Raw genomic sequence first — 27,749 nt, forward strand, 5'->3', positions numbered from 1 at the left:
TACAGTGCAATTTGATTTAAAATATACCTGTCTTTAATCTATGTATACATTCAATCTCTGTAGATATTTTTTAAGTTACACTGAATGCTGTTTTATCATAAGCCAACAATATTCATGGTCATCAGATGCTTAGCAAGACGTAGTCTGTACCTGACAATTTTGCATAAAGAAATGCTCCTAGGTAGTAAGTGTGCATTTTAACTTCTCTATAGTATTACATGGTCTCTTAAAGGCAGGAAGAAGAATATTTTAATTTAAGGCTTATTGTAATAAGCTTAATGGTCAATATCTGTATATCAAAGACCCAAAAGTCTGTAATATTTTCTGGTAAAAAGAGAGAATTACCAATATTAGGATAGAATAAAGATATTATCCTTTACATACTGAATAAAAACAAAATTGCAATATAAATCCTAAAAGTATCAGAATTCACTTCACATTTCACATGTCATCATGATATAATTAAAAATACTGATGTCCTAAAATAGGAATAATTTTCAAGCTGAACAGATATGTTCTCTTTTTTCCTATCAATGATAAAGTTGTAGAGAAAGTAAGAGCTCCTAGGATGGAGGTCTATTTCAATGCAATTTTTCAATTTTTCTGTCAAGTTCTCCAAGTTTTGTTTTAATACATTATCTGCATCAAGCTCAAATTTCTGCAACTTTTGTTATATATTCATAATATCTTATAATGGAAAACTACAACCCAAGATGTAACAAATAACCTTTGACATATACTTAGGATGGCTTGGTAGGACCAAGACTACTTGAAGCTGTCACTTATTAGATTAGACTCACACATTCTTTACTGAGGGAGAAGGAAGGCAGTAAAGCCCTGAAAAGAGGTAGGTACAAAGAACTGCCAATTACACCTCTCCTAATAACAGGGGAGAGACTCATATCATATGCTGACTCAAGATTGTGTGAAAAGGAAAAACAAATCGAAAAAGGAAAAACAAAAACATGAGTTTGAGACAGGTTCCCAACTGAGCCATCACTGATGAGAACTTCGGAGTGCTTGATAACAATCACAAAATCGTGGGGAAAGCAGAGCTTTGGAATTGGAGAAATCTGCATTAACTCTGCTCTGTTAGCCCTGTTAGTTAACCTCTCTTGCTTAGATTAGTTCAGTGTCCTCCTAAATGGTTCTATTGGAACAGTTTCTATCCAATTCAATCCGACCTCATAATCACTACCTAAAACCCAACTCTGATCAAACAGCCCTCTGCTTAAAGTCTAAACTCAAAATCCTCCACAGGACTCTTATTTTCAGAATTTCAAAAGGCTCTTACCAATCTGTTCTAATTAATCTACCATTTAGCCTTATCTGCCCCACTGTTTCCCCTCCACATTCCAGCCGTGCTTCCATCCATGGACTTGCACAGCTCCAAGTCTCTGCTGCTCCCTTTCCCAAAATGCCCATCTCGCCCTCTCTCACTGTCTTAGTCCATTTGCTCCACTATCACACCCACTACTGGATAACTTATAAACAACTGAAATTTATTTCTCAAAGTTCCAGAAGTCGAAAATCAAAGTGCCTACAGGGTCAACATCTGGTGGGGACTGCCCTCTGTCTTAAGTTGACACCCTGCTGTGGCACCCTCACATGGCAGAAGAGCAAACAAGGGACTCCATAGCTCATGTGAACATTGTTATAATGTCATTCATGAGGGTAAAGCCCTAATGATCCAATCACTTCTAAAACCCTACGTCCTATCACTGCCTCCTTGGAAATTAAGTTCCAACATATGCCTTTTGGACACACACATAATTCAAACTATGGCCTTCATCCAGTAAGCTATTCATTCTTTAAGGCCTAATAAAATGCTTTTAACAACAAGAAGTCTCTCCTACAGCCCTTAGCAGTTAGTTTCCCCTCCTTTGTGATCCAAAGATATTTAATTTAAATGTGTCCATGTACCTGCCCTGATCTCCAACCTCATAGCCTCATCTCTTCCTCGCACTGATACCCACACAACTCAAATGGTGAGTATTTCTAAGGATCTTTGGATTTCCACTGTTTAAATGGATCAAGTGTCCAGCAAATGTTTGCCCAATAAAAATATGAATGAATGAGTAAATGAATGAACAAATACCTTGATGGAAATCTAAATAGGGTCTGGGATGCAGGAAGTTTGATGGATGAGACCTATGACAATCACAGGAAAAGGAAGGAGATGGAAGGATAGATGTGATTTCATAAAGTGATAAAATATGTACTCTATATATTTGTTACTTAAGGGCCCCAAATGGCTATGAATAATAAATACAGACAATATTTATGGGTGCAAAGGTAAGTGCATTATATACCCTGGAGGATGGAAATGGTCTTTCTAAGCCATTACTATTTTGATAGGTCAATATGTTTTTTGGCACACACAATAAGGTAGAAACTGTGAGCTATGTATCTGTCAAACAGTAACTAAGTACAGTTTAACCTAGTGAGTGGTATCAACTTCTGTCCCTCCATAATCCATTTGTCTAAATCCTACTTAGTTGGAGGATTATAGCTTTCACATATCTAAATAGCTGTTTCCAGAGTTTGGGTACATGGTTCACACATAAACAAAGCTGTACAACTCAGCTACCTTTCACAAAATAAAATTAAAATGTTACTTGGCATGTTTTCATGGAAAGAAAAAGATACTGTTGAAGGACATGGGAATCATGTCAAACAAGCCAATTTAAAAGGGTCTAAAGGAAGATTTTTTTTTTCCTGAGTCCCTAAAAAGGTACAGAATTCTGAAGTAAACATCCAAAGGAGAAAAGAATCCCTACAAACTGACTTGTCTTGTCATCACAAGGGAAAGAGAGGGCTCAGAGTCATAGGGAACACTAAGGGACTATAGGCCAGGTCTTCAAATACCAACATGAAAAAGGATGTTAGAACATTAATTTTTGAAAAGTAAAAGTGGTTGAAAGATCTAAATGGATCACAAAGACTCAAGACGCAAATTAAGAATGGCACCACCATGAGATCTTAGCCAGTAAGAACAGAAATGGGACTTTAACATCTAGAAGAGTCTAGCCAGAATTTCTTTATGCAATGTTGGCCTTTGGAGTAAAACACAGACACTCCTTTGGGTTTTAAGAAGCCTTGCTGCCATGACTTAACACTTGGTAGACACCAGTTAACAATGACAGAAAAACTGACATTAGTAACCACTGGTTATTAAAGCCTAACAATCAAAGTCAGAGGATTTGGAACTTCCCTCTCCTAGTCTGTTGAAAAGGAAGACTTTTTTATGGTAAGATCTAAATTAACAATAGTATAGAAAAAGTATATTTCTATAATGGTAATACAAGTTATGATCTATGACACTCAAACAACTTGGCCTCTAAATCTTCTGACATGATCACCTACTTGTTCCTAGCAGAAGAAAGAAATCTACATGACTATAAGCTACTGACTGCTAATACATCACAGATGCCATTATTATATTTGAACATATCACTGATGGAACCCAAAGTGGGAACTAAATTCTACATTTGTTAATCTCATTAGCTAAAGGGTAAGACCAACTTCTAGCATTATTTAACTTTGAATTTATCTGAAATACAGAAATCTCATCTACAGATTTTTCTTTTTTTAAATAATTTTTATTTATTATTTTAAATTTATGAGTGTATGGCTTGCAGGTATGTAAATGCACCCTTGTCCTGCAATCCCTGCGGAGGTCAGAAGAGGGTGTTGGATTCCCCTGGAACTACAGTTATAGACAGTTGTTAGTTGCTGTGTGGGTATTGGGAATTAAACCCAGATCCTCTAGAAGAGCAGTTAGTGCTCTTAACCACTGAGTCATCTCTCAAAACCCTACGTATTTTTTTAATAAGCAAAATCTCTACCTCTACAAATAATATCAAATAAAACATGACTTTCCAAGCAACACTTGTAAGTAACAATTCCATGGGAAAATGTTATATTCAGTAGTTCTGGGCTTTTATATCTTTTTTGCTCCTTTAAGTGCCCTTCTTAGAAATGAATATTACCTATTTCTTTCCTTCTCCCTACCCCCCAGGACAAAGTACTTGTTTTAGTTTTATTTTTTTCTTTTGTGTAAAACACACACACATACACACACACACACACACACATACACACACACACACACACACACACACACACAAACTTGTGTGTATCCACTATTTTTAAACATTTTTATTAGTGTATGTTCACTATATAAAGCAATGGGCTTCATAATGACACTTTTATCAAGTATATCATGTTGACTATAACCTATTTTTATATGACTTTTACTTTATGATATCAATTTCTGGTCTTCTTTCTCTTGGGGAAAAAAGCAAAAACAGGAATTTATATACATTAATTTCATTGTTTTGTGGCTTTACTTATTCAAATAAGAAACCCACTGTATGAACTATTACTAGAATGTTCATTAGCAAATTAAGTTGTAAAGTGTATCTTATTGTTCATAAGTTAATGTAGTAATAATACATGTAATAGTCCTTAAGCCTGAACAATAAGCATATTGCCTAGGGTTGTAGGCAAGTTTCAGACTCCCTTTTACCACTCTGTGACCTGATCTTGAACAAAATTTTACTTTTCAGTCCTTAAATTTTCCTAACAGTGAAATAACAGATTAACTGCACGTGACTGGGCCCATGGATGCCCTGCCATGTAAGAGGGAGGAGCTCATGGGGCCCCACCACCCCTGAGGATTTATATACAATTAATGGTTGATGGGGAAAGACGGTGCACTCTGGTAAGGTGCCAAAGCTCCTATAAGCCACCCTAATGGACCTCACTGGGTTACAAAAAGCAAAGACATGAAAATGGAAGGGGAGCTATCTAGGAAGAGGAAGGGAGGAAGGGAACCAACAGGAGTGGGAGGGGACAGAGCAGTAACGGGAGGTGGGGATGAACATGATCAAAACACATTTTGTACATGTGTGACAAGGTCATAGAGAAACCCAATATTACATATAATTAATATAAGCTAATAAAACAATACAAAATAAATAGGACCTACCTCATAGAGATGCTGCGAGTTAAGCACGTTAATTTAGCTGGCTTGCTAAAGTAGATAGATTAAAATGCTTAAACAGGGTCTAGAATATAACAAACTCCACATACATGCTTGCTTTTGCTATTGATATCTATAAAATAAGGCCTACAAAAAATACTGTACACATTAAATTTTATCAGAAAAAATTTTAATATATTTTTCCTGCCTCAAAAATCTCATATCTCTACGGCTTAGTTTTTCCCAAAATCCTACACCTGTAGCCCAGAAGAAAAATATTTGCTAAGGTGAAAGGTCATACAAATGGAAATTATTTTACTTTCTTTCCTAATTTTCCTAATTTTCTTTCCTAAACATAAGTATGCTAACTTTTAGGGTATGCTGGAATTCACAACATTTATCAAATAATGAAATCAAATTGTAAATTAGTCTTAAACTATAATTCTCAAAAATTCTCAGTTCTTTCTCTATTTTGTCTTCAGTTTACTCTGTACCCAAAAGTTAAAGGGAGAGAGGAGGAAAATGGCCCCAAACTCTTCATGTAATGGAAACTGACAGGAAAAAGCCAACACTACCTTTATCACTTCCGTAATAGTAGAACACTGTTTTACTGAGAGCACACCACCGCTTCTGCCACTCAAACCCCAGAAAGCTGTGATCTGCAACAACGGGAGAAGAGCATTTTAGATTCTACACAGAAATTAGATAAAGCCAGTGCCTTGCTACACAGGGAAAAAAATAGCTAATGTAATTTCTCAAGTTTCTTTTAGCTCTGACATCATTTTCCATTCCAAAGGACAAACAGACAAAGAGCAACCACAGAACAACAATGAGAAAGTCCAGGAGAGATGGGGCTGTCATACTTAGGGGATCAACTGCTTGGCCACCAAACTCCCCTGTGGGGACAGTCCCAAAAAAGCACCTGCTATACATCCTAGATATAGTATTGATACATCTGGGTCTCCTTTTCTCAAATCTGTGAAAAAAAGGAAAGGGGAGGAGCTGACAGATTATTTCTACAATCAATGTCTTTCCACTTTCAAACTCAGTTAAGAAAGGAAAGCACAAATGGACCGAAAGTAGCAGTCTGCAGGGAGGAAGTCCACTCTCCAACACCCTGACACCCCTCCACATTTCATTTTATTTGGGTGTTGAAAGAGTAGAGCCATCTGGTCAAATCCCAATTATCATGGCCAGTAGAGAGGAACACTAGACGACGCCAGGCTGCTCCAAACCATAGAAGGCCTGGTGTGCACTAGTCAGGTGCAGGAAGCTCAGCACAGGAGGGAATGGTGAGACCTCCCAACCTTGAGAACAGTCATGGCCTGAAGATGTGGGACACTGCTCCTGAACTATTTATAACTAGCCCAGGCTGAACCAAAAACTTGACCTGATGTTTTGTTAGTAAAAATTACATAAAACCAAAGTGATATTTCACAGCATGGATAAAGTTGTCCACATTTTCTTACATCCTAAACTCTTCCATTACCTAAAGAGAGTACTGGTTCCATGAGTACACTGTGAAAACATTTTATCTAAGGAGGAAAACATTTTCCACTTTTTCCTAAGATTTACAGCTTACCTTTTCTGCGTTTTTCAAGGTAACCAGCCTTTAGAACAAAAGGAAGGTCCTGTGCTGCAATTGGAGGAAACTGGTTTCCTGTGGGAAGTAGGAGAGAAAGAGAAAGGAGTAATCCACTTTAGAAAATCCATCTCACCTCATTGGACTCAGTGTACTTTTAATTACTGAAATTGCTTGAATCAGATATATTATTTCAATTCTATCCCATGGACTCTCTCCTCTTGAAAATCTTGAGTAAAAAAATTGCTCTGTGCGCCTTTGTACTAACAAAGTAATATGCTGCTATTGAATTATCTCAAAAGGGTGAAACTTTCAATCTATATTTTATAAGGACAGAAACTATAACAAATAAGCACAATGAATCCCAGCAGAGGTTAGGACTCAAGTGAACCATACAAGCTTCTTCATACTGAGTCTTCAAGAATTTCAAAGCCCATTCACTCTTTCCTGCGTATACTTATTCCTGCCAATGAAGGGATTTCCCCAAAAGTCAAATGCTGAAATTTTTTGAGACTATAGCAAATATTCTCACTCTGGTTATATTCATAGAGAAACCTCACATTCAAGTGGATGAGTCTGCTTTAGGTTTTATAGGGTATTTAAGAGTCTAAGACTGTATCACGTGTCACTCTGATAGAATAGCATAAACAAATAATGGATTCTACAAAAAAAATTAAAAATTAAGCTAGAAGTTAAGTCAATTAGAAATTCAGGGTCACGAGTGATAGGTCACTCAATAATTTCACAAGCATTCTCTATTTTTGTAAATTTCATTTGAAATAAAATATTTATCCCTAGTGTTTTACTAGAATGATAACAGCAGCCAATCTGGTGACCGTCCACAGAATACGTCCAACAGGAAGAGTCTCAACATAGCTCATGGCAGAAAAGACGTCTGATAGCAAGTATACAATACACAAATTCTTCACAGAATTTTACCAGTGTTTCTAATATTACAGGGATTATAATGGTATCATTAAAAATCATACATACTTTTCCTTGAGAGTTAAAAATTAAAGTACTATTTTTAGGTTCCTGGTAGATCAAGTTCACTCAGTAAATGCAAAATAGCATATGGTTAAAATGCACTTAAAATAGAGCACTGATTTTGTAAATACATACTGAATTTCTGGGAAAGCTAGCATAAGTAGTTGAATAGCTGCTGCTCAATAAATAAGCTAAATAAGTAAGCTCAAATAAACTCTTATAAATTGCCTTAGTCATGGTGTTTTTTCATAGCAACAGAAAAGTAACTAATAAAAACATGATCCATACAAAAGGTACAAATGGAGTTTGTATGCATTAAAAAATCACACAAAGGGGTCCAGCAAGATGGCTCAGTGGGTAAAGGCACTTGCCACCAAGCCTAAGACCTAAAGTCAATCTCCTTTTATGGTAGAAGGAAAACCAACTCCCACAAGTTGTCCTCTAACCTCCACAAGAGTGCCATGGCACAGCTGTGTGCTCATGCATGCATACACACACACACACACACACACACACACACACACACACATATACACGAATAAACAAATAAATGTTTTTTAAAATCATACAGAAATTTTACCTAAGTAGACAAGCTGGGCCAACCATTAAACTAACAAGGGCTATTGTGGTGTAACTGGGTCTCACTAAGGTGTAGTCCTCACAATCTTTTTATGTCTACTGGGCGAAATAAATTACTTAACACACAAAACAAATGCTCTCTGGAGCCAGACATGTATCTGGGGCAGGTCAAGGCGATTGCCACCAAGCCTGATTGGATGACTTGGGTTCAAGCTCCAGTCCCCGCAGGGCAGAAAGCAAGAACTGACTCCTGAAATTTGTCCTCTGATCTCCCTCACACACACAAATAAATAAACGTAATAAAACATTTTTAATTCTCTCTAAATTTTCAAGTGGAAAACTTAAATTATTCTGAAGTGAAACTCTTTGAATTTTAAAGGTACTTATCAGAAAGAATGGAGAAGAGGGGGAAAGAGGGAGAGAAAAAATGAAGAGGAGTGAAGCAAATTTTTTAAATATGTTACTTAACCTGAGTCTTTTAAGAACAATGTTGATTACTTTTCACTGATAAATCAAAAAAAATTACTTTCATAAGCAATACTTAACCTAAATTTTATCTCTTGTTTCTTTTATAAAATCTTTTCTTTCCCAGAGAGGGAACAAGCACATTTTTAGCTGAAATTTCACTTTTCTACATAATTTTTGCTATTTGTCCAATAGCTATGATTTGTTTAATAGTCATGCAAATTTCTTTACAAATAAAAGTATATCAATAATAATTTATTTAAATATATCTGAAGTCCTCACAAGAATTTTGTGATTTGTGTAGCACCACAAATATACAGTTACTACTTTCTGAATGAAAATTTGTTATAAGATATGAAAAGCAGTAATTTCTCTTTTAAACAAATGGAATCCTCACAATTATTTGATCCCCTTACCACTATCCTCACAGTAATGAGTGTTATGTTATCAATTAAGAAAATTCAGATCAGACCAAAAATTATGATTCTCCAAATGCAGATTCAATAATCACCAACAGAAGGAAGCTCAGGTTAGAACAAATCTACCTTCAGACAATAAAGAGCCATAATATTTTCCATAAACCAGAATTAACATCTTCTCACTGTGAGATACTATGCAAAAACAGCCAGTGAACTCACAGATATGTTATCAGACCTGTTCCACTATCAAAACTCATACCCTTTTCTTTTTTAATATTTTCATTATTATTTTTAGTTTTTATGTGTATGAGTGTATTGCCTGCATGGATGTAAGTGCACCCATGTCATGCAATGCCTGAGGAGGTCAGAAGAGGCTGTCAGTGTTAGGGTCCGAGAGTCAGGAATAATTCCCACAGACACGATGGAAAAATGCATAAAAATTTTATTCAGAAATTTAAAGTATAAAGTAACCAAATTAGCGGCTAGCCAGGCACGGACTCCACAAGCCAAAGATGGCGTCCAGACCGGAACAATAGCAGGCAGGGGCTTTCATTGAAGAACTTCCGCACAAACCCGCGTGCGTCAAGCATCTTTTAGAATAATTGGATGTCCCCATATCCTGAGTATGGGGTAAGTTTTGATTGGTAGGGGCTCTCTTCAGGGCATTGGAATGTACAGACTGATATCTTTAGGGCCAGAAGTTTTTGTTCATACCTTATAAGGCTTTTATATGTTTAGGGCTTGCTTAATCTATAGCTTCCAGGTGAGGGGGTGGGCAACTGGAAAAATTTACAATATGCCTGAGCTTGTCCGGGCTCATCTGAAGAAGCTAGCCAAATGGAGTCAGTGCATTCTGGCTCTTCAGTCAGATCCCCTGGAACTGGAGTTAGAATGGCTGTTAGCTGCTATGTGGTTACTAAGAATCAATCCCAGGTCCTCTGCATGAGCAGCCAGTGCTCTTAACTGCTGAGTCATCTCTCCAGCCTTGTGCACTTTTCTTAAAAATAAATTTTGATCTGGACCTTAGTCCTTTATCACATAGTTGACCTGCAGTACATGCTAAATGTGTCATATTTATTAGCATATATTAATATAACTGTAACCGTTAATGACTGATAATATAAATAGAACACTGCCTTCAAAAAGTTTATAAGAAAAACAAGAAGTATGATTTAGTAACTGCACAAGTTAGGTATTATAATTATCTTTTAGCCAGTTTAAAAGATTTCTTTTTCTTAAGATAAAAGTAGTAAAAGAAGAAATCATATCTTAACTAAGAGGAAAGAAAATGTTAACCTGTGTTCTAGGCCACTCTGTTTACATGCAGAAAATAACTACAGGGGATTAGTTAAAAGGCCAATTCTCTGATTCTGAGGAAGTGAGACTAGTTTTGTTTGTGTACAGTGAGCACTTATTTACTCTTACATCTCTAAAACAACTCAAAATACTAAACATTAGAACTAGCACCCTGTTGCTGGGCATGGTGGCCCACACCAGGACTCCCAGCATAAAAACAAATTAACATCCTAGAAGGGTAACTAAGCAAGGAGTGAGTCTTCTTCCAAAGTGCAATTTGCAACTTTGATGCAAAACCCACAACTAAGACAATCAGGAGAAGCATGCATCAGAAGCATTTGCACAGAAGCCTGCTTTGGGCTCTATGCTACTTCTAATGGGAGATCCACTTTGCTCTGGTGTGAATAGGCATCAAGGGATATGAGTGATTCAAAGATATTTTAAAAATAGACATCTGGTTTCCATTTCCTTTTTTTTTTTTTCTGATGAGAAACTTGGCAGCCAATTTAAATACTAGACTTCAAAGAAATCTAAAACTTCATTTTCACTGTTTTATCATTATTAGGTCATAATGTTATGGACCTCATTGCTCACATTTTTATGGTTGTTCAATCTTGACTTCACGCAAAATTCCTTTGAAATGTCTGAGCCTCACCTTTGCTGGCTTCAATTTTCATTTTATCACTTTAGCATTTATAGGCTTCAACATGAATACTAAAACTTTTAACTAGTATAATTTTTCCCACTACTATTATACCACTAAAAATTCACTCCTGTTTATACTGGAAAGAAAGGAGATAAATAACAAAAGACTGCTCTTTGCTCACGTTGCCTTCCACGGAGTCAGATCTTAGTCCAGTCAAACATTCTGAGTCACCATACGATGTGACCTTTCCTTGAACACAAAAAGTTAACAATATACTCTCAAGGATCTAACCCCCCCCAAATCTGTAAATTAATCCAAACCTTTTTAAATTCTTCTGTTTCATCTTAGAGTTGGGAGGGGAGGACGCTGCTTCTTTTCAGCTCTTCTAAACTCACATGGTGAATTTGGGGAAAAGGCCAGTCATTTGGTAAATACATCCATTTTAAGAAAAAGCATCCAGTTGATGATTGCTTTCCATTTGAAGCATATCGTATTAGGTTCAACTTCCCAAGTCTCATTTCATGCTGGGAATATGCTCCTGGGGTTGGTTAGTCTAATTTTTCTTAAGTGGACCTCAGAATTCAAGGGCACTTGGGTGCCATTTCATAATACAATACAATCCCAATGCACCTTAACTGCATATAAGGGCAAAAAAAAAAAAAAAAAAAAAAAATGTTTTCTGGTTTGTTTCCAGAGTCCTTCCCAATAGTGCTCAATACCTTACTGACACTTCAGATAAGGGTATCTTGGGTACAAAGCCTTAGGAAACACTATGTAAAATTGCCTCAGTTCCCACGGAATCAGTACTGCAGAGCTCAGAACTAATCATTCCCCAAGCTCCAGGTAGCTACACTGTGCTTCATACTTGAAGGAGCACATTTAGATGTTAGTTCTTTCCTTCGACAGAAAACAGAGAAGACAAGAAAGGTGCCATGCTGAAGGTTTTTGTTTTTTTGTTTTTTTTTTCTTATTACCGTAAAGATTTTATACTTAAAAAATTACCAGTATTTCTGCAAAGTAACCCAAAACAAAAAAATAAATAAATAAAAACTATGCACCAAGAAGAGAAACCTACACTTAACTTGGATATAAATATTAAATAAAATGGTTTAGCTACATAGCAGATACCCAGATTTAGCTTTATATTGGTACTGATTTCAAGGCCCATACTACAGGATAAATAAATCTGTAATGACAGCCTAGTTCTGCAAACCTGTGATCTTACACAAGTCATTAGCTTCTCTAGGACTCAAGTTTCCTCATCAAAAATTTAGGTTAAATCAACTCTAATGCTGTCTCAATTCTAGGAGTCCAGGAAATATATCCATAGCCATATTGTCCTTGTGCTTTAACAAATGGCTACGGTTGCCCTCAGGAAGCAGAGGCAGGTTGATCTCTGTGAGATTGAGGCCAGCCTAGTCTATATAGTGAGTTCCAGGTAGGCTGGGACTAGGGAGACTCTGTCAAAACAAAAACAAAACAAAACAAATAAAACACAAATGGCTATGGTTCAAAATGGTTTCAAATTTCAACGATATCAAATGCAAAAACTGTTCTTGACACATTTTTTGGAAGAGTGCTTGGTGATTTATTATGTATCTAACATAGAACTACCTTATATCATTGCAAAGGTTTAATACTTAGTCTGAAAAGTCTGTGAAAGTGCATAAATGAAATATTTCTCATATTTCTATGAGAAATTTAGACTCTGAAATCACTTTCAGCTATTTAGTGGCAAAAAGAAAGCTATTACACATTCAGTAGACACATCAAAGAACAACCTTTAAGAAAATAACTGCAGTAACTCTGAATGATTTAGCATAATGCCTTCACAGAGTTCCTTTTCTCTTTACTATTTCTTTATTCAAGAGGGATTAACCAATTAGTATACCAGTACTGATTGTGAAGGCTACTGTGATTGTTTCTTAAATTTAAAAAGGGTAGGGGGATGTCTCACAACCAAGCTTAGGCACAAAGATGGTCAATCTTCAGTTTGGATAACCATAGAATTCCCAGGCTGAATCACAGGCTTGCCATCTGGTAGTTGCCATTCTATGTAAAGTAGTAAGGCATTGTGAAAGCTACCAAGCAAAATCTGACTAAACATTAGGATAACTTGAGTTAGCCTTTATTAATTCTACCTCATGAAATGTATTTCAATAGCCTCATGAGAATTCTACTGTGTCCTCAATCAGTCTATCTGGAACAAAGACGACAACAATAGCCACCTACATCATACCTAATTCATGAAAAAGTGCTCATGAATAAAATCCAAATGATTAAGCATTTGCTCTGAGTCCAAACAAAAGTTTCTATCTTACAGTAAATGTTTATTTGCTTGTCTGTTTGTGGTTACTACACAAGGACCAAAATATACATAATTCAAATAGTAAGAGTCCAGAATAGTTAAGAGAAATCTCAAATAAAGTGTGTTCATCAGTAGCCACTAAACTAGTAGCCAAAAAGTCATGGGCCCAATTATACTATCCACTGAGTTCCATTCCTTCCCCATGCACTTGAAACTGCTTTTTTTAATTCAGAGAATGTTTTTGTCCAGCCAGAACCTGAACTGAAGATTTTTTTTTTTTTTTGGGGGGGGGGGGGGGGGGGGCACAGATATGTAATATATGGTCTTGTCACCATCATAAAATTAATTTTTAAAATTAGATGTTTAAAAAGATCTCTGGGGGCTGGAGAGATAACTCAGTGGTTAAGAACACTGGCTAGTTATAGAGAGGAACCAAGTTCAGTTCCCAACACCATATGGTGGCCTACAACTATAACTCCAGTTTCAGAGCATCTGATGCCCTCTTCTGGCCTTTGGGGGCATTGCACACACATGGTATATTTACATACATGCAGGCAAAACACTCATATGCATAAAATAAAAATAAATAATTTTTTTTAATTTAAAAATTTATGTAAGGCTTCTGATTTTTTTGGTCTAACAACAGACCATTAAGTACCACATATTTATAGCAGATAAAACTTGTTCCTTACAGAATTTAAAATATGGTTTTGATCTTAAATATTCAATTATTGATTTGTGGAAAATTCTTCAAAAAATTCAATTATTCTCAGGGATAACTGTATATCAATATATAGAATCAAAATTTTAAAAGAAAGTTCAATATGAGACATTACAACTTAAAGACAAAACTACTATTTCATATATTAATAATATTAGTAACCCTCTATTTTTTTCCTATTTTGGTAAAAGCAACTTTTTAATAACATATCTTTAAATTTCACAGGACTCTAAATCAAATTTTATCTTCTACACAGAGTAACTTCTCAGCTACTTTTATCTGCCTACAAAGTCCATGTTTCATAAGCACTGAGAAAATGAGATCTAGGCTCAAAAATGGAACACACATTTCTCCTTAAGTTATAAATATAATTCTAAGCATCAAAATGTTCTCAGGCACTCTAAATGTATGTAATTGCTGATTGTGTTTTAATTAAATATTTTTCTTTACCACTCTGAAAATGTCTCAGTCTGAGACTGCATCTTAGACCTGTGGTTAAGACACAAAATCTTCTATTCATGAAGCTTAGCTACTAGTTCTGTGACAAGCAAGTTAAGAGATTTCATTCAGCTTTCATTTTTCACATCTTTGAATACAGATAATTGGGCAAACTACAGAGATTATCATGAGGATTTAGAAAGATAACACTTCAGATAACACCTTAAGAAATGCTATCATTTTTAAAAATATTTATTTATTTATTTATTTATTATTTTGGTCTTTTTGAGACAGGGTCTCCCTGTAGGCCCAGCTGGCCTGGAACTCACTTTGTAGACCAGGCTGGCCTTGAACTCACAGAGATCCGCCTGCCTCTGCCTCCCAAGTGCTGGGATTAAAGGCTTGCACCACCACACTTGGCTTTATTATTTTTATTTTATGTGTATGCTAGTATTGCCTGTATGTAGGTAAGTACATGCAATACCCGCAGAGGACAGAAGAGGCTGTTGGAGCCCCTGGAACTGGAGTTACGGACCGTTGTTAGCTGCCATGTGGGTGCTGGGATTCAAACCCAGGTCTTCCGCAAGAACACCAGTGTTCTTAACTGCTGAGCCATCTCTCCAGCCCCCATTACTATTTTTTAATGGTGTAATTGCCACAAATCCATTTGCTTTTCAAACAAAAGCAAAACCAACAAGGACTGAAAAAAAGATGATTAAAAACTTGAGACACAGTCTAACCCAATCTGGCCTTGAACTATGTAGACAAGGCTAGCATCAAATCTGCAGTCTTTTTGCCTCAGCCTCTGGATGCTGAGATTACTGGCATGCATCATCACGCCTCACAGGAAAGTTAAGCACTTTTTAACAACACAAATTTATTTCCATCACATCTTTAGATACTGGTAAGAAAAGAATGCTGCATGGAAAAGCACCTCCTCACTGTATTAGGTAGCATTTATCAGTAAAAATAAAACGATACCCTCAATTAAGTAATCAAATATTTACTAATATATATCATGTGCCTTGCCCTTTTCTAAATATTACCTAAAGCAGCCAACAAATTGGACTTCACTGAAAATTTGTCAAAGATATTTTAAAAATCAAATGTTTATACATAAAATGTAAAGAATAACAATAGTTGGCTCTACCTCTTTCCTCTTGCTCCTTGCTATCTCACATCAAACACAGTCTTTTCCCTATCGCCACACTATAAACTTTAATCATCTCTTTAGAAAATCACTATGACTACAAACATCAGCATGGTTCAATGAGGTAACAACTACAATAGTCAGCATTTATTGGAGCTCTACCACAAATTAAGCATGGTACTGGCATCACCTCATTTCATTCTGTCCTAACCCCAACAGTAGCTCTATGTTATTAATGGGAAGTTGAGGTCACAACAAGTAGAGCCAGGACTCCAAGTCTATCTGCCTATCAAACCCATTTTCTTGAAATACTATATTCCTCTGTTGATGTAATAAAAAAATATTTATTCAAACTCCAAGAAGTAACATTATTGAATTATTATTCTGTGACACTTAAATAATGATTATTTAATATTAGTTCCTTGACAGGAGAACAAATGATTAGCAATTAAAATTTTCAGACCATCTGTTTCATCTGTTAAGTCAGTTTTGCTTCATAAGCATATCTTAAAAAGATTTTTTCTTTAAAAAAAAGACTTCCGATTTAGTCTACAAACACAAACACATAAACATGGAACAAATTAGTACAGGGAAAACTGGAATCTATGCAAGCAAAGGAGGCTCTTTTGTATGGAGCTTCCTCTGCAAACTGCTTAGAAATAAGAAATGGATATAATTCAGGCTGAACTCTTCACTACTTTCTACTCACCCATGCTTTGTTTTCACAGAGCCTAGGGGATGATTTGTTTGTTTGTTTGTTTGTTTGTTTCTATAACTATTTTATGGTGTGTGTTTTAAGATATAAATTTTTCTTATTTTAAGAATATGAACAACTTTCATAATTTTAACATGCTAAAAATTTCATTTTACTCATTTATTTTTTCCTATTCTATACAAACAGTTTTGTCATTAATGAGGCTGAATCTGGCCAGGTGTGGTGGCACGTGCCTTTAGTTCCAGCACTTGGAAGGCAGAGGCAGGAAGATCTCTGTGAGTTCAAGGCAAGCCTGGTCTCCATAGTGAGCTCCAGGCCTGGTGGGGCTACAGGGAGACCCTGTCTCAAAAAGACCAAAAAAAGAAAAAGAAAAAGAAAAAAAGATTATATCTGAAGCATCAGAAATAGGCACATACAGTTACAACCCCCTCTATGATGTAAAGTATAATAAATCATATTTTTGGCTTTGCCTTGAGGAAAGGGAACAGGTACATAAACAATTGTCATCCTAGTCCTAATACCCAAAAGAACTTTATTAAGAATAAGGTGTGATTAAAATACAGGTTTTTAGTTTTTATTTTTAATTTAATTTAATTTTATATGTATGAATGTTATGCCTGCATGTAGGTAAGTGCACCCATGTCATGCAATGCCCGGGGAGGTCAGAAGAGGTTGTTGGATCCCCTGGGACTGGAGTTTCGGACAGCTATTAGCTGCCATGTGGATCCTGGGATTCAAATCCCGGTCCTCTGCAAGAAAAGTCAGTGTTCTTAACCACTGAGCCATCTCTCCAGCCCCAAAATACAGGTTTTTTAAGGTTAAAAAAAAATGTAGTTTGAAAATAAGTATGAAATTATTTTAGGACAATAAAGTCAAGCACAGGTCATTGAAGGCTTGCTTTCTATTTGCAGACCTGCTCTGATTACCTGAGCACTAAACTGGACTCAGTGGTTAAGGCAAATACAGTCCCCACATCTTCACATTCTACTGTCTGTTACCTGCTCCTGTTTAAGAAGGCAGTTCCTTGGTGTTTATGGAATTAAAAAGTCTTTGGCATTTCCCTTCTGCTAATTCAAAGCAACTCTGATGGTTTGAAACACTACACATATCTTCTTAAAAATCACCCTGTGTGCTTTTTCTGCCCCTCTTTTCACACTCACAGCCTGGTGTGGTGGCCCACGCCTTTAGTTCCAGCACTCGGGAGGTAGAGGCAGCGGATCTCTGTGAGATCGAGGACAGCTTGGTCTACGCAGGGAATGCTAGGCCAGCTGGGGCTACAGGAAATCCGTCTCAAAAAGACCAAAAAAAAAACCCAAAACTAAAAACTAACACCCCCCAAATCACACATAATATATCCTCTTTCCACATAACAAGAGGTCCTTACATAATTCTCTATGCCCAATACATGAAATTCATTCATTCTCATTCATTTTTACTATTAATTCACTACTACATTGCTTTATCTCCCAACAAAGAATTTCAGCATCAGTCTAGATATGTTTAGGAAGGCAAATGGGAGCTATGAGGAGTGGACAAGGAAGTGGTAAAGCAGGACAGCTACATAGAAAAGATGCTAATGCACCAGAGATCAGCGTGAAGACTACGTGGGAAGTCTATGTACTCTTGCAGTTTTTGACTACATTATCTTAATTTTTAAAAATCAGGTCAAAACTAGGAGTCAGGGTAGACACAAAATGAACTGGAACTACAGAAGTCACTTATACTTCCTAGGAGTAGGCAAAAAGAAATTCAGTCATAAGCCTTATAGCCACCAACACAAAGCAAGCAACAGAAAAGATGTGAGCCTCTGCTGTGAGCAGCACCGCCTAGAGAAGAGTCACAGCTACTCCTGGTTCCTGGTACTGAAATGATAAAGGAATGTCTTCAGATGCTTTCAGTGCCCTCAACAGCATCTTATTGTACAGAAAACAAAAGTTTAAAAGGGCTGTTGCATATAATATCATTCCTATCTGGCCAACAGCTAATACCAAAGGAAAATTCAGTAAAAAGAGAAAAACAAAAACAAAAACAAGAAAAACCCCGCAATTCTTTAGAATACAAACCAGGCAGCACAAGCAAGTAGCTGGCAGCTTTGTTAAACTCCAGGAGACTATGGAATACCATGAATACCATGAATACCATGCATACTTCCCACATCATGCTTCCAAAGCAGGGCCTGCCTTGTCCAGCTTGTGGTAAACAGTAAATGCCAAGCAGAAACCATATTCCCTGCAAAAAGGTAGCACAGCCCTTTCATGTTGCTGCTTAAGTAAAAAACCTTTAGCAAGCAGGCATGGCAGGGATTCTGTGAATATTTTTATTGCAAATTCACATTTATATTTATCAATTTTTAGTAGCCCCACAGGGACATAAGCCTGGATGGAGACTATCTTATTACAAAACAAATTAGGACTTGGTCGACAAAGCTCTGAAGCCAGGACAATCTTAGCTTATAAAATTTGTCTTTGTTTTGCTTTTTGAGACAGGCTCTCACTATGTATACCACGCTGGCCTTGAATTCATGGCTAGCCTGGAATTCCTGGCAATCCTCTTACCTAAACCTCTCCAGCACTAGGATTACAGGTATGAGTGCTACATTTGGCTAGCCTGGAAAACTGAAGCATATGTTTATTTTATACAAATAAGTGCATAAAACAGCATATTCCTAAGGCTAGTCAAATGTCAAATCTTGTTTTCAGTACAACTATGTAATTGAAAGAATTATAAAGCACTGTAACCTACAAAACACTAAATTACAACAGAATACCTGTTAAACCTTCAAAATTAGGACAGTTGTGGCTCAGCACTATTTTTCTATTACCTGAAAATAAAAGACTATCAAAAGCTTAGTCTTTATTCTAATCCTTACCTTCAAAAGGAATGCCTGTTAGCAGCCAGGGAGAAAGACACGGACATCAATGCAGCACTCTAAAATAGCAGGCAAAAATGTGCTATCAAGCCTGACTTTTCCACTAGACTAGACAACAGGACCACAGACCAGTTCAGGAAGTATTTCTTTAAGAGGTACAAGTTCAATTTTAAGTAGAGTGCATTGCTTTGAGTGGCATATTTAAGAAACTAATTTAGAGGGCTTGAAAGACGGCTCAGTGGGTAAAAGTCCTTGCTATGAAAGCCTAATAACCTGAGTTCAAACCCCAGAACCCATGGAAGGAGAGAGCCAACTGGACAAAGTTACCATATGGGCCCTCTGCACGTGTCATAGCACCCATGTGCCACCCCCACATACACATCACATACACACACTCACACACACAAATAGTAAACAAAATAACCTTTTAAAGAAACTAAAACTTGTTTATAAAATGCTTTGCAGATTTACAGAAAATACTCTAAGATAGCACTCAACACAAAATTGAAAAAACATTGATAAGCAAATGATGAATATATTCTGTAATCAGTACATTCTGAAGACAGACGTGAAATGGAGGCATAGAAATGATTATGCAAATGTTGATACATTACTTTGTGTAATTAAAATAATTTTATAAACATTTAATACATCTTCCAACAGTAGTCTTGAGAAGCAGACCAACATAATAAAAAATAGTATTAAACTGCATAGATCTGCTATTCATTCATCAAACATTTACTGAGCACCCACAATGCACCAGGCACCAGGGTAGAACAAGGACTGCAGTTCCAGTCCTTGTTTTGAGATGCTGAGGACTCGCTGCTATTGCGCTAATGGAGAGTCAAGAGTCTGAGAAGGAAAGAGAAGAAGGAAAGGCCAGGAAGCAGGAAAGGACTGTCAGGGTGGGCATTAAGCTACCTTAATACTTCAAATTAGCAATATTCCAGTGTAGTTTCTATTTGGGTGTTTGTTCTTGTTTCTGTTACTGTTTCAAGATAGGGTCTGACTATATACCCGAGACTGACCTTAAATTGAGTATGCAGCCCATGCTGGCCTCAAACTACAGATTCTCCTGCCTCAGTCTCCCATATACTGGGATTACAAATATACACCACCACACCCGCCTCCAATTCAGTTTTAAACATTATACCCACCAATATGAAGCAAGAATTATAAGAAAACCCAAATTGAGACAGAACATAGAACACCCATTTTTACTGATCTAATTTTGTTGTATTTCTTAAAACTAAGTATCTATCATGTAAGACATCAAAAGCCAAATACAGAAACTGATATTTACTATGAGGGAGACATCAGAAGAATGCAGTGATAAATTCACTGTGTGGAATGTCTTCTTTTAGGGCTTCCAGACCTGACAGGGCCCTACCCTACCATCCATGAACTCCTTTTCTCCAGTTTAAGAGTTATCATTACCAGAACAATTTCACTGCAAAGGTTTAACTTTTTAATTAAATTACAAATACTAAAATTTAAACTTTGAAAAGGATACAGTATTAAACAGGTAAAATATTTGCTAACAACAAGCCATGCAACAGTAATGTGACTTCACACAAATAATGCTGTTTGGCCACACCTGAACATCACATCACAAGCAGCTCTGGGTGATTTTGGCTTTATCAGTAACCCAGTGGCAGTAACACTGGAGGAGATCAAAGCAGTAACACAGTCTCAACTCTGAATCTATACCCATAAACTTCTGAAAAATCCAAAGAATATGCACCTTCTCAAATCCCATCCTGAGTAAATGATGGGACACAATTTATTCCAAATCAGTCAAGAATGGTGAAGGGGTGCTGGAGAGATGGCTCAGTGGTTAAAAGCACTGGCTGCTCTTCCAGAGAACCTGGGTTCAGTTTCCAGCACCCATAAGGTGGCTAACAACCACCTGTAATTCCAGCTCCAGGGAATCTGACACCCTCTTCTGGCCTCTACAGACATTGCATGATATGGGGTACGCTTACATGCAGGCAAAACATTCAAACATATAAAAATAAAAACAAAATTTTAAAGAATGGAGATGATTTATGTGCTTTTCCAGGAATTCAGATGTAATTCCAACATGTCTGAATGAACTGTGATGTAAACTCTCAATGAAAATAAAAGTTATATAATTATTTCTCCATTTTCTTATTATTAAGATAGGTCATTAATTAAATCAACTAATTGAATTACGTCTCCATCTGGTGAGAGCGCGGCATCCTGGCTTCAGGACCTGGACCTCGGCTTCTGCACTCAACCTCCTGCTTGCAGAGAATTAGAAAAATAGGTGTCCCTTGTGAAGTTGGCCTAACAGAGTTATTTTCAGTAACATCTACACAATAACTTTAAGTGTGTGTGTGTCTGTGTGTCTGTGTACATGGGTATGTTGAGTCTTGTTATATAGTCCAAGCTGACTGGAATTCACTAAAAATGAATTTTTCTGTATGAAACTGTGTATTTTAATAATGAAATGGAGATCTTTTTCATATTTAGTTTTGTCCTTAAGGATAAAAAAGTCAAGTTTTTTAAAAAATAAATAATTTATAGAGAATTTCATACATGCATATAAGGTGTTTTGGTCAAATCCATGCCCACTCCCTCCCCTCTAACCCCAACATATATAGACACATAATTTAAAAATAATTCTTCAGGCCAGGCGTGGTGGTGCACGCCTTTAATCCCAGCACTTGGGAGGCAGAGGCAGGCGGATCTTTGTGAGTTCGAGGCCAGCCTGGTTTACATAGTGAGTTCCAAGGTGATACAGTTCTGCTGTGCTTTTGAAATGTAAAAATACATCGTTACTTTAACAAACTCACAAATTCTTCCAAAGATGCTACTATAGCAATTTAATCTTTGGTCCAAGTCTCTGTTATCAATCAAAGAAACCAGGTATGTTATAATTCCATACATGAGTAAACTGGGGAAAGCATTAACTTGTCAAATGGTGACTTTTCAGACAGTGCTTATGGAAGAAAGTTTTTTTTTAATATTTTATTTATTATTTTATGAGTATGAGTGTATTGCCTGCATGTATGTGAGTGCACCCATGTAGTGTAATGCTGCAGAGGTCAGAAGAGGGCATCGGATTCCCTTGGAACTGGAGTTAAGGACGGTTCGTAGCTGCCATGTGGGTGCTGGGAATCAAGCCCAGGTCCTCTGCAAGAGCAGTCAGTGCTCTTAACCGCTGAGCCATCTCTCCAGCCCCAGAAGAAAATATTTCTGTGGATGTTATACCAGATATAGAACTTCTGCAAGTCAGTAAGAAAATGATAAATAGAAAAATAGGTAAGATATAAACATTGGTAAATAGGTAAATATGAACAAAGAAAGTCACAGAATAAGAACAGAAGTCAATATAAGTATTTAATGATTTGATATCTCTGCCCCAGGTCTCCCCACCCTCATTAGAAAGTTCACTCTACAACTTCAGAAATCACACTTTGCTGCCGCACCCCAGAGTAGCTAAATATTGTTCAATGAACAAACAAGCTGCACCACAATGGAGCCAAGATGGAATTCTACTTTTAATTTATAAAGCTAGCAAGCACTAAAAAGATGAGTGTCAACAGTGGGGAGGGTGGGAAAAGACTGTAACTTCATAAAGTTCGCAGGTAAGACTCTGACACTGTTCTAAGAGCTCAACTAAAACTTTTTCCTACAAATTAAATCACAGCTACACATTGTTATATGGGCCACAATAGTCACAGAAACACTGTTTGTGGCAGGAAAAAGAAAAGAAAAGTGCCCAGCTAGAGAAGCTACATAAAACCATTTTAGATAAAACAAAATTAGAGAAATATGATATAGAAAGACATATAATAGAAAAGGATTCATTATGCTTGAGTCAAAAACACATGTAATATTTAATGATATAAATTTTTTCAATTGAAAAATACACTCTTCAATTTAAAAATACATATTTTATATATTCATATAACTTAGGAAAAATGTTTGGAAGAACATACTCAGTACTGCTAGCAGTTCTTAATTCTAGGGATTAGGGTATATGGGGAGAGGTAACAACTTGTTCTTTAGTAGAAGTATGAATTATACATTTTATATAATCTTTAGATTAAAAAAAAAACCCAGGATCTTAAGTAAATTCAATTAATTTATATTATTAAAACCAAAGCCAGAGCAGGACATGGTGGTGCACACCATTAGTCCCAGCACTTGAGAGGCAGAAGCAGGTCTATCTCTGTGAGATCGAGGCCAGCCTGGTCTACATAGTGGCTCCAAGCCAGCTGAGGCTACATGGAGACCCTAGCTCAAAATAACAAAAAACAAAACTATAACTAGAAATCTATACAATAAATGTAGATTTAATTTAACACTGCAAGTATAGCATTACAATACAATGAAACAACAAAAACCAATTTGCCTAATTCATGTGAAAGCCTAACTTGAGACTACACAAAACTAGCTTATCTCCAGCTAAGCACCTACACAGGTTCTCACTGTGCTGGCTGCTGCTGCTGCTTTGCCTTTCTCCAGGACACACCGGCACCATAGCTGCTAGAAACCTTCCAGTTCATCCTTTGAGAAACATCTCAACTTTATAAAGCCTTCCTATTGTAACAACAAAAGAATCTGCAAAAAAAAAAAAAAAAATCCCTGATTTCTTAAAAAGCTTAAGGGAATGTGTTTTTTGGAAAAGAGGTATTACTACAAAGTTTTAGTGTTGTTTTATCAATTTTTAAATTTTTTAATTTTATTTCAAGGCTGGAGAGAAGGCTCAGTGGCTAAGAGCACTGGCTGCTCTTGTAGAGGACCTAGGTTTGGTTCCCAGCACCCAAATGGTGTCTAAAAACCATCTGTAACTCCAGTTCCAGGGGATCCAATGCTCTCTTTTGACTTCTGCAGGCACTGCATGACACAGGTGCATTTACATACATGCAGGCAGCACACTCATACACATAAAATAAAAATAAATATTTTTAAATATTTTATTTTTTTGGATTAACATGCAATGGTTTTCATTTTGCCATTTTCACACAAATATACCATTATGCTTTAGTGCTCTTCTAATGGTTTTCCAAAATAAGATGAATTTGAATTTGTTGATACAGGCCAGAATTCCTAATGTGAAAATCTGAAATCCAAAATGCTCCAAATTCCAAAACTTTTGAGTGCTATGATCCCACAAGTGGAAAATTCCACACCTGACCTCAAAACACAGGTGCAGTAAAGACACTATAAAATCACCCTCAGGCTATGTGTATAGGGTGTATAAAAACATCAATGATTTCATGTTTAAACTCAAGTCCCATTCCCAAGATATTATTTATGTGCAAATAGTTCAAAATCTAAAAAAGATTGAAAATTGAAATATTCTTAGTCCCAAGTATTTTAGATAAAAGCTTTTCAACTTGTTTTACACAAACAAAAAACTGATCTACTTTTTTTCTCTATCTCAACCTTAAATGCCTTCACACTTATATGCATTAAAAACTGTGCCAGGCTTTAATTGGCATTCCAAATTTCATCTGGGAAATGAGTTTTACAGCTATGCCATAAGCTCCTAAAGTCCTGGTTTTAATAGGTATGCTGACACAGCCCTAGCCATAGCAGTTCTAGCAACTGCTGCTATAACTGTCAGTTTCTGTAATGCCTATGACAAATCCATTAATATGAATGATGTACACTTCACACAGCACGCTCCACAGCAACTGGACACATCATGTCATCTCCATTTTGAGTAGCAAATCAGTAATCAATATTTGTAAAAGCAGCAGCTAATCCTTTGTAAAATCACTGGTTCAGTGATTGAAGAGTTTGCTCAATCCACACAGTTAATCCCTCTTCATCTGCTTGAGCCTTCTATTTATCCCAGCCTCTTACAGTGCTAGCTATGGCAGATTAATACATCTCCACACACTAAACATGACCTGACAATTGACATAGGATATTGTTGACAGGATAAGCTCTGCAAACATTGGCCTTTTAAAAAGGAAACCTGAAATTAACATTCAGAAACCCGAAGTTTACAAATAGGCTCATCACTGTCCTTCCCAGCACCAGCCCCTGATTTATTGAGCTCCCCCTCCTTGGACAGGGATCCCTAACTTTGGTTTCAGCAAGTCTTCTGACTGGTCTTGGAATGCTTATTCACAAAGCACATACTGTTATTAACTTTTAAATAAAATTAGAAGTTTACTAGCCAAAGGATAGACTCTCATATGGAGAACTCTTTGGAGAATTTTTGGGTGTGAAGTAAAAGTGATCTCAGCTTTTCAAGGTTCTACAATTAAGAAAATCTCACAAAGGAAAGAACCTTAATGCTTAATAAAAAGCTTTAGATGGAAAAAAAAAGATACATTTTCACACTGAAAAGTGATTAACAATATGATAAACATCTAGTGCTAACAGAAACATATATAAAATTAGAAAATTAGAAAACTTACTCATCTCTAGCAATCAGATGACAGAGATCCCTCCTTAGGAAAATATTAAATTCTACTTTAAAGGCCCAACATAAATTTCCTTAACAGTTATTTCAATTGAGATATTCCATGCATGCATCCTTAACTGAGGTTACTTCAAAGAAAAATGCAAATTCTTGTCAAGAGTATAAAAGAGTCAGAGAAAAATTATGTCCTAACCCAACCCATGATATTGAATGGAACTGATTTTTAAAAAATGACAACATAGGGGCTGGAGAGATGGCTCAGTGGTTAAGAACACTGACTGTTCTTGCAGAAGACCCAGGTTCGAATCCCAGCACCCACATGGCAGCTAACAACTGTCCATAACTCCAGTTCCAGGGGATCCAACAGCCTCTTCTGTCTTCTGTGGGCATTGCACAACATGGATGCACTTACCTACATGCAGGCAATACTCACATACACATAAAATAAAAATAATAACTAAAATATTTTTCTTAGAAAGACAACATAAAAAACTCCTTTATATAAACTTCTGGTTCGTCCTGTCTAATATAGGTAGACTAGCCACCAAACTATTAAGTCTTAATTTGCTATTTCTCCTGACAGGCTGAAGACACCTCAGGGAGGAGAGAACCATGAGACTAGAAGCCAAAATCACACAGACTCTAGGAGAGAACTGAGTCAACAGTCGATAGCATCACATGCCTCTGAAAGACCAAGAAAAGGAAGTATGAGAAACTGTCCACAGAATATGGAAATAAGGACAAGGCCCTGGGTTCTGTTCCCAGGACCAAAAGAAAAAAACTAACAGTAGTGAGGGGGGGTGGGAGAGGGAACAATGGCCTGGAGGGAAAGCACTTCTTGGCTTTCTTCTCTTTTTTCATATTTTTATTATTTTTATTTTATGAGTATTATGCCTGCATGTGTGTAAGTGCACCCATATCAGATCCCCTGGAACCGGAGTTACAGAGGATTGTTAGCCACCATGTGGACGCTGGGATTCAAACCCGGGTCTTCTACAAGAACAGCCAATGTTCTTAACCATTAAGCCAAGCCATCTCTCTACCCTTCTTTGCTTTCTAATGCTCTATCTGCAGCAACACTCCCCATTTCATAACGAATTGCACTTTAGTAAAATTGTTTACAAAATAACTAAATATCAACACTGTAATTTTGAAATCTAACTAATTTTAGCCTCCTGTAATAAAATGTAATATTAAATAATGAATAATAGGTTAAAATGATAACTAGTATTTAAAAATTTAAGGTGACTTCTCTGATGCACTGCAAGGTATGTTGAGTATTTCAAGAATGCAATATTAAAATACAATAGCTTGTTTAGATAGTAAGCAAAATAATCTGCTAGTCAGTTGAATTTGCTATAAAAAGAATTCTAGACATCACTAAATCCCATATGACAACTAGTTCTAATTATCCTTTCTGAAAAAAGCTAATGCATAGAGTGAATAAGAAGACAGCAACACTTTGGATACTGCGGGCGATCTGGCCCTGTTGAGAATATGTGGAACATTAGATAAGGAGAGAAATCTGCCAGCAGCTAAGAAAGAAAAATTCAAAACTCTTTTGAACCATAAAAACCACCTAAAGGCCACAGCCACCAATGCTTCATTACGCCATCTTGAAGTAGTGGTAGCCCTAGCTCTATTCAAATTATGATACTGTGAGCAAGGCATGTGCTTATTATAATCCTAGCTGCTCAATCTGAGGCAGGAGGATGACTTCAAGGCCAGCTTGGGCAACTCAGCAAGAAATCATCTTTTAAAAATTATAATACTTCAGGGGTTGGAGAGATGGCTCAGTGGTTAAGAGGTTAAGAGCACTGGCTGCTCTTGCAGAGGATCTGGGTTCAATTCCCAACACCCTCATAGCAGCTAACAACTGTCTTAACTCTAGTTCCAAGCATCCAATACCCTCTTCTGACCTCCACAGGCATTGCATGAACATACATGAAGGCAATCATATATATAAAATAAGAAAGTAAATATTTTGTTAATTATAATATTGCAAAATTCAATTCATGCACAAACTTTAAAAAGCATGTTTAGCATAGAAACTATGTATTTATGTGTATTGAAATCTTTTAGTTCTACTGATAGCTGTCTTAAAAATCTCCTAATTCCTTAAAACCTAAACTCTCAATGAATAATGTTTTCTCTTAAATAAATACACATGTAAAA

General features: G+C 36.6%; 1 protein-coding gene across 3 annotated transcripts in view; it reads right to left on the minus strand.

Annotated features, from left to right (window-relative positions):
* The window catches only part of Skap2 (src kinase associated phosphoprotein 2), a 185,937-nt gene that overhangs the window by 68,539 nt on the left and 89,649 nt on the right, over positions 1–27,749 (minus strand). For 2 of the 3 annotated variants that reach the window (XM_008841498.3, XM_017800234.2), the window contains exons 5-6: positions 6,570–6,647; positions 5,563–5,646 (exon numbers count right to left, since the gene is read on the minus strand). The exons of the other annotated variant lie outside the window; for it this stretch is intronic. In XM_008841498.3, the coding sequence (XP_008839720.1) occupies positions 5,563–5,646; positions 6,570–6,647 (162 nt within the window). The remainder of the gene's footprint in view (positions 1–5,562; positions 5,647–6,569; positions 6,648–27,749) is intronic. 3 annotated transcript variants of the gene reach the window in all.

The sequence above is a fragment of the Nannospalax galili genome, unplaced genomic scaffold, assembly GCF_000622305.1.
Source record: "Nannospalax galili isolate Female #2095 unplaced genomic scaffold, S.galili_v1.0 scaffold158, whole genome shotgun sequence".
Taxonomy (NCBI): Eukaryota; Metazoa; Chordata; class Mammalia; order Rodentia; family Spalacidae; genus Nannospalax; species Nannospalax galili.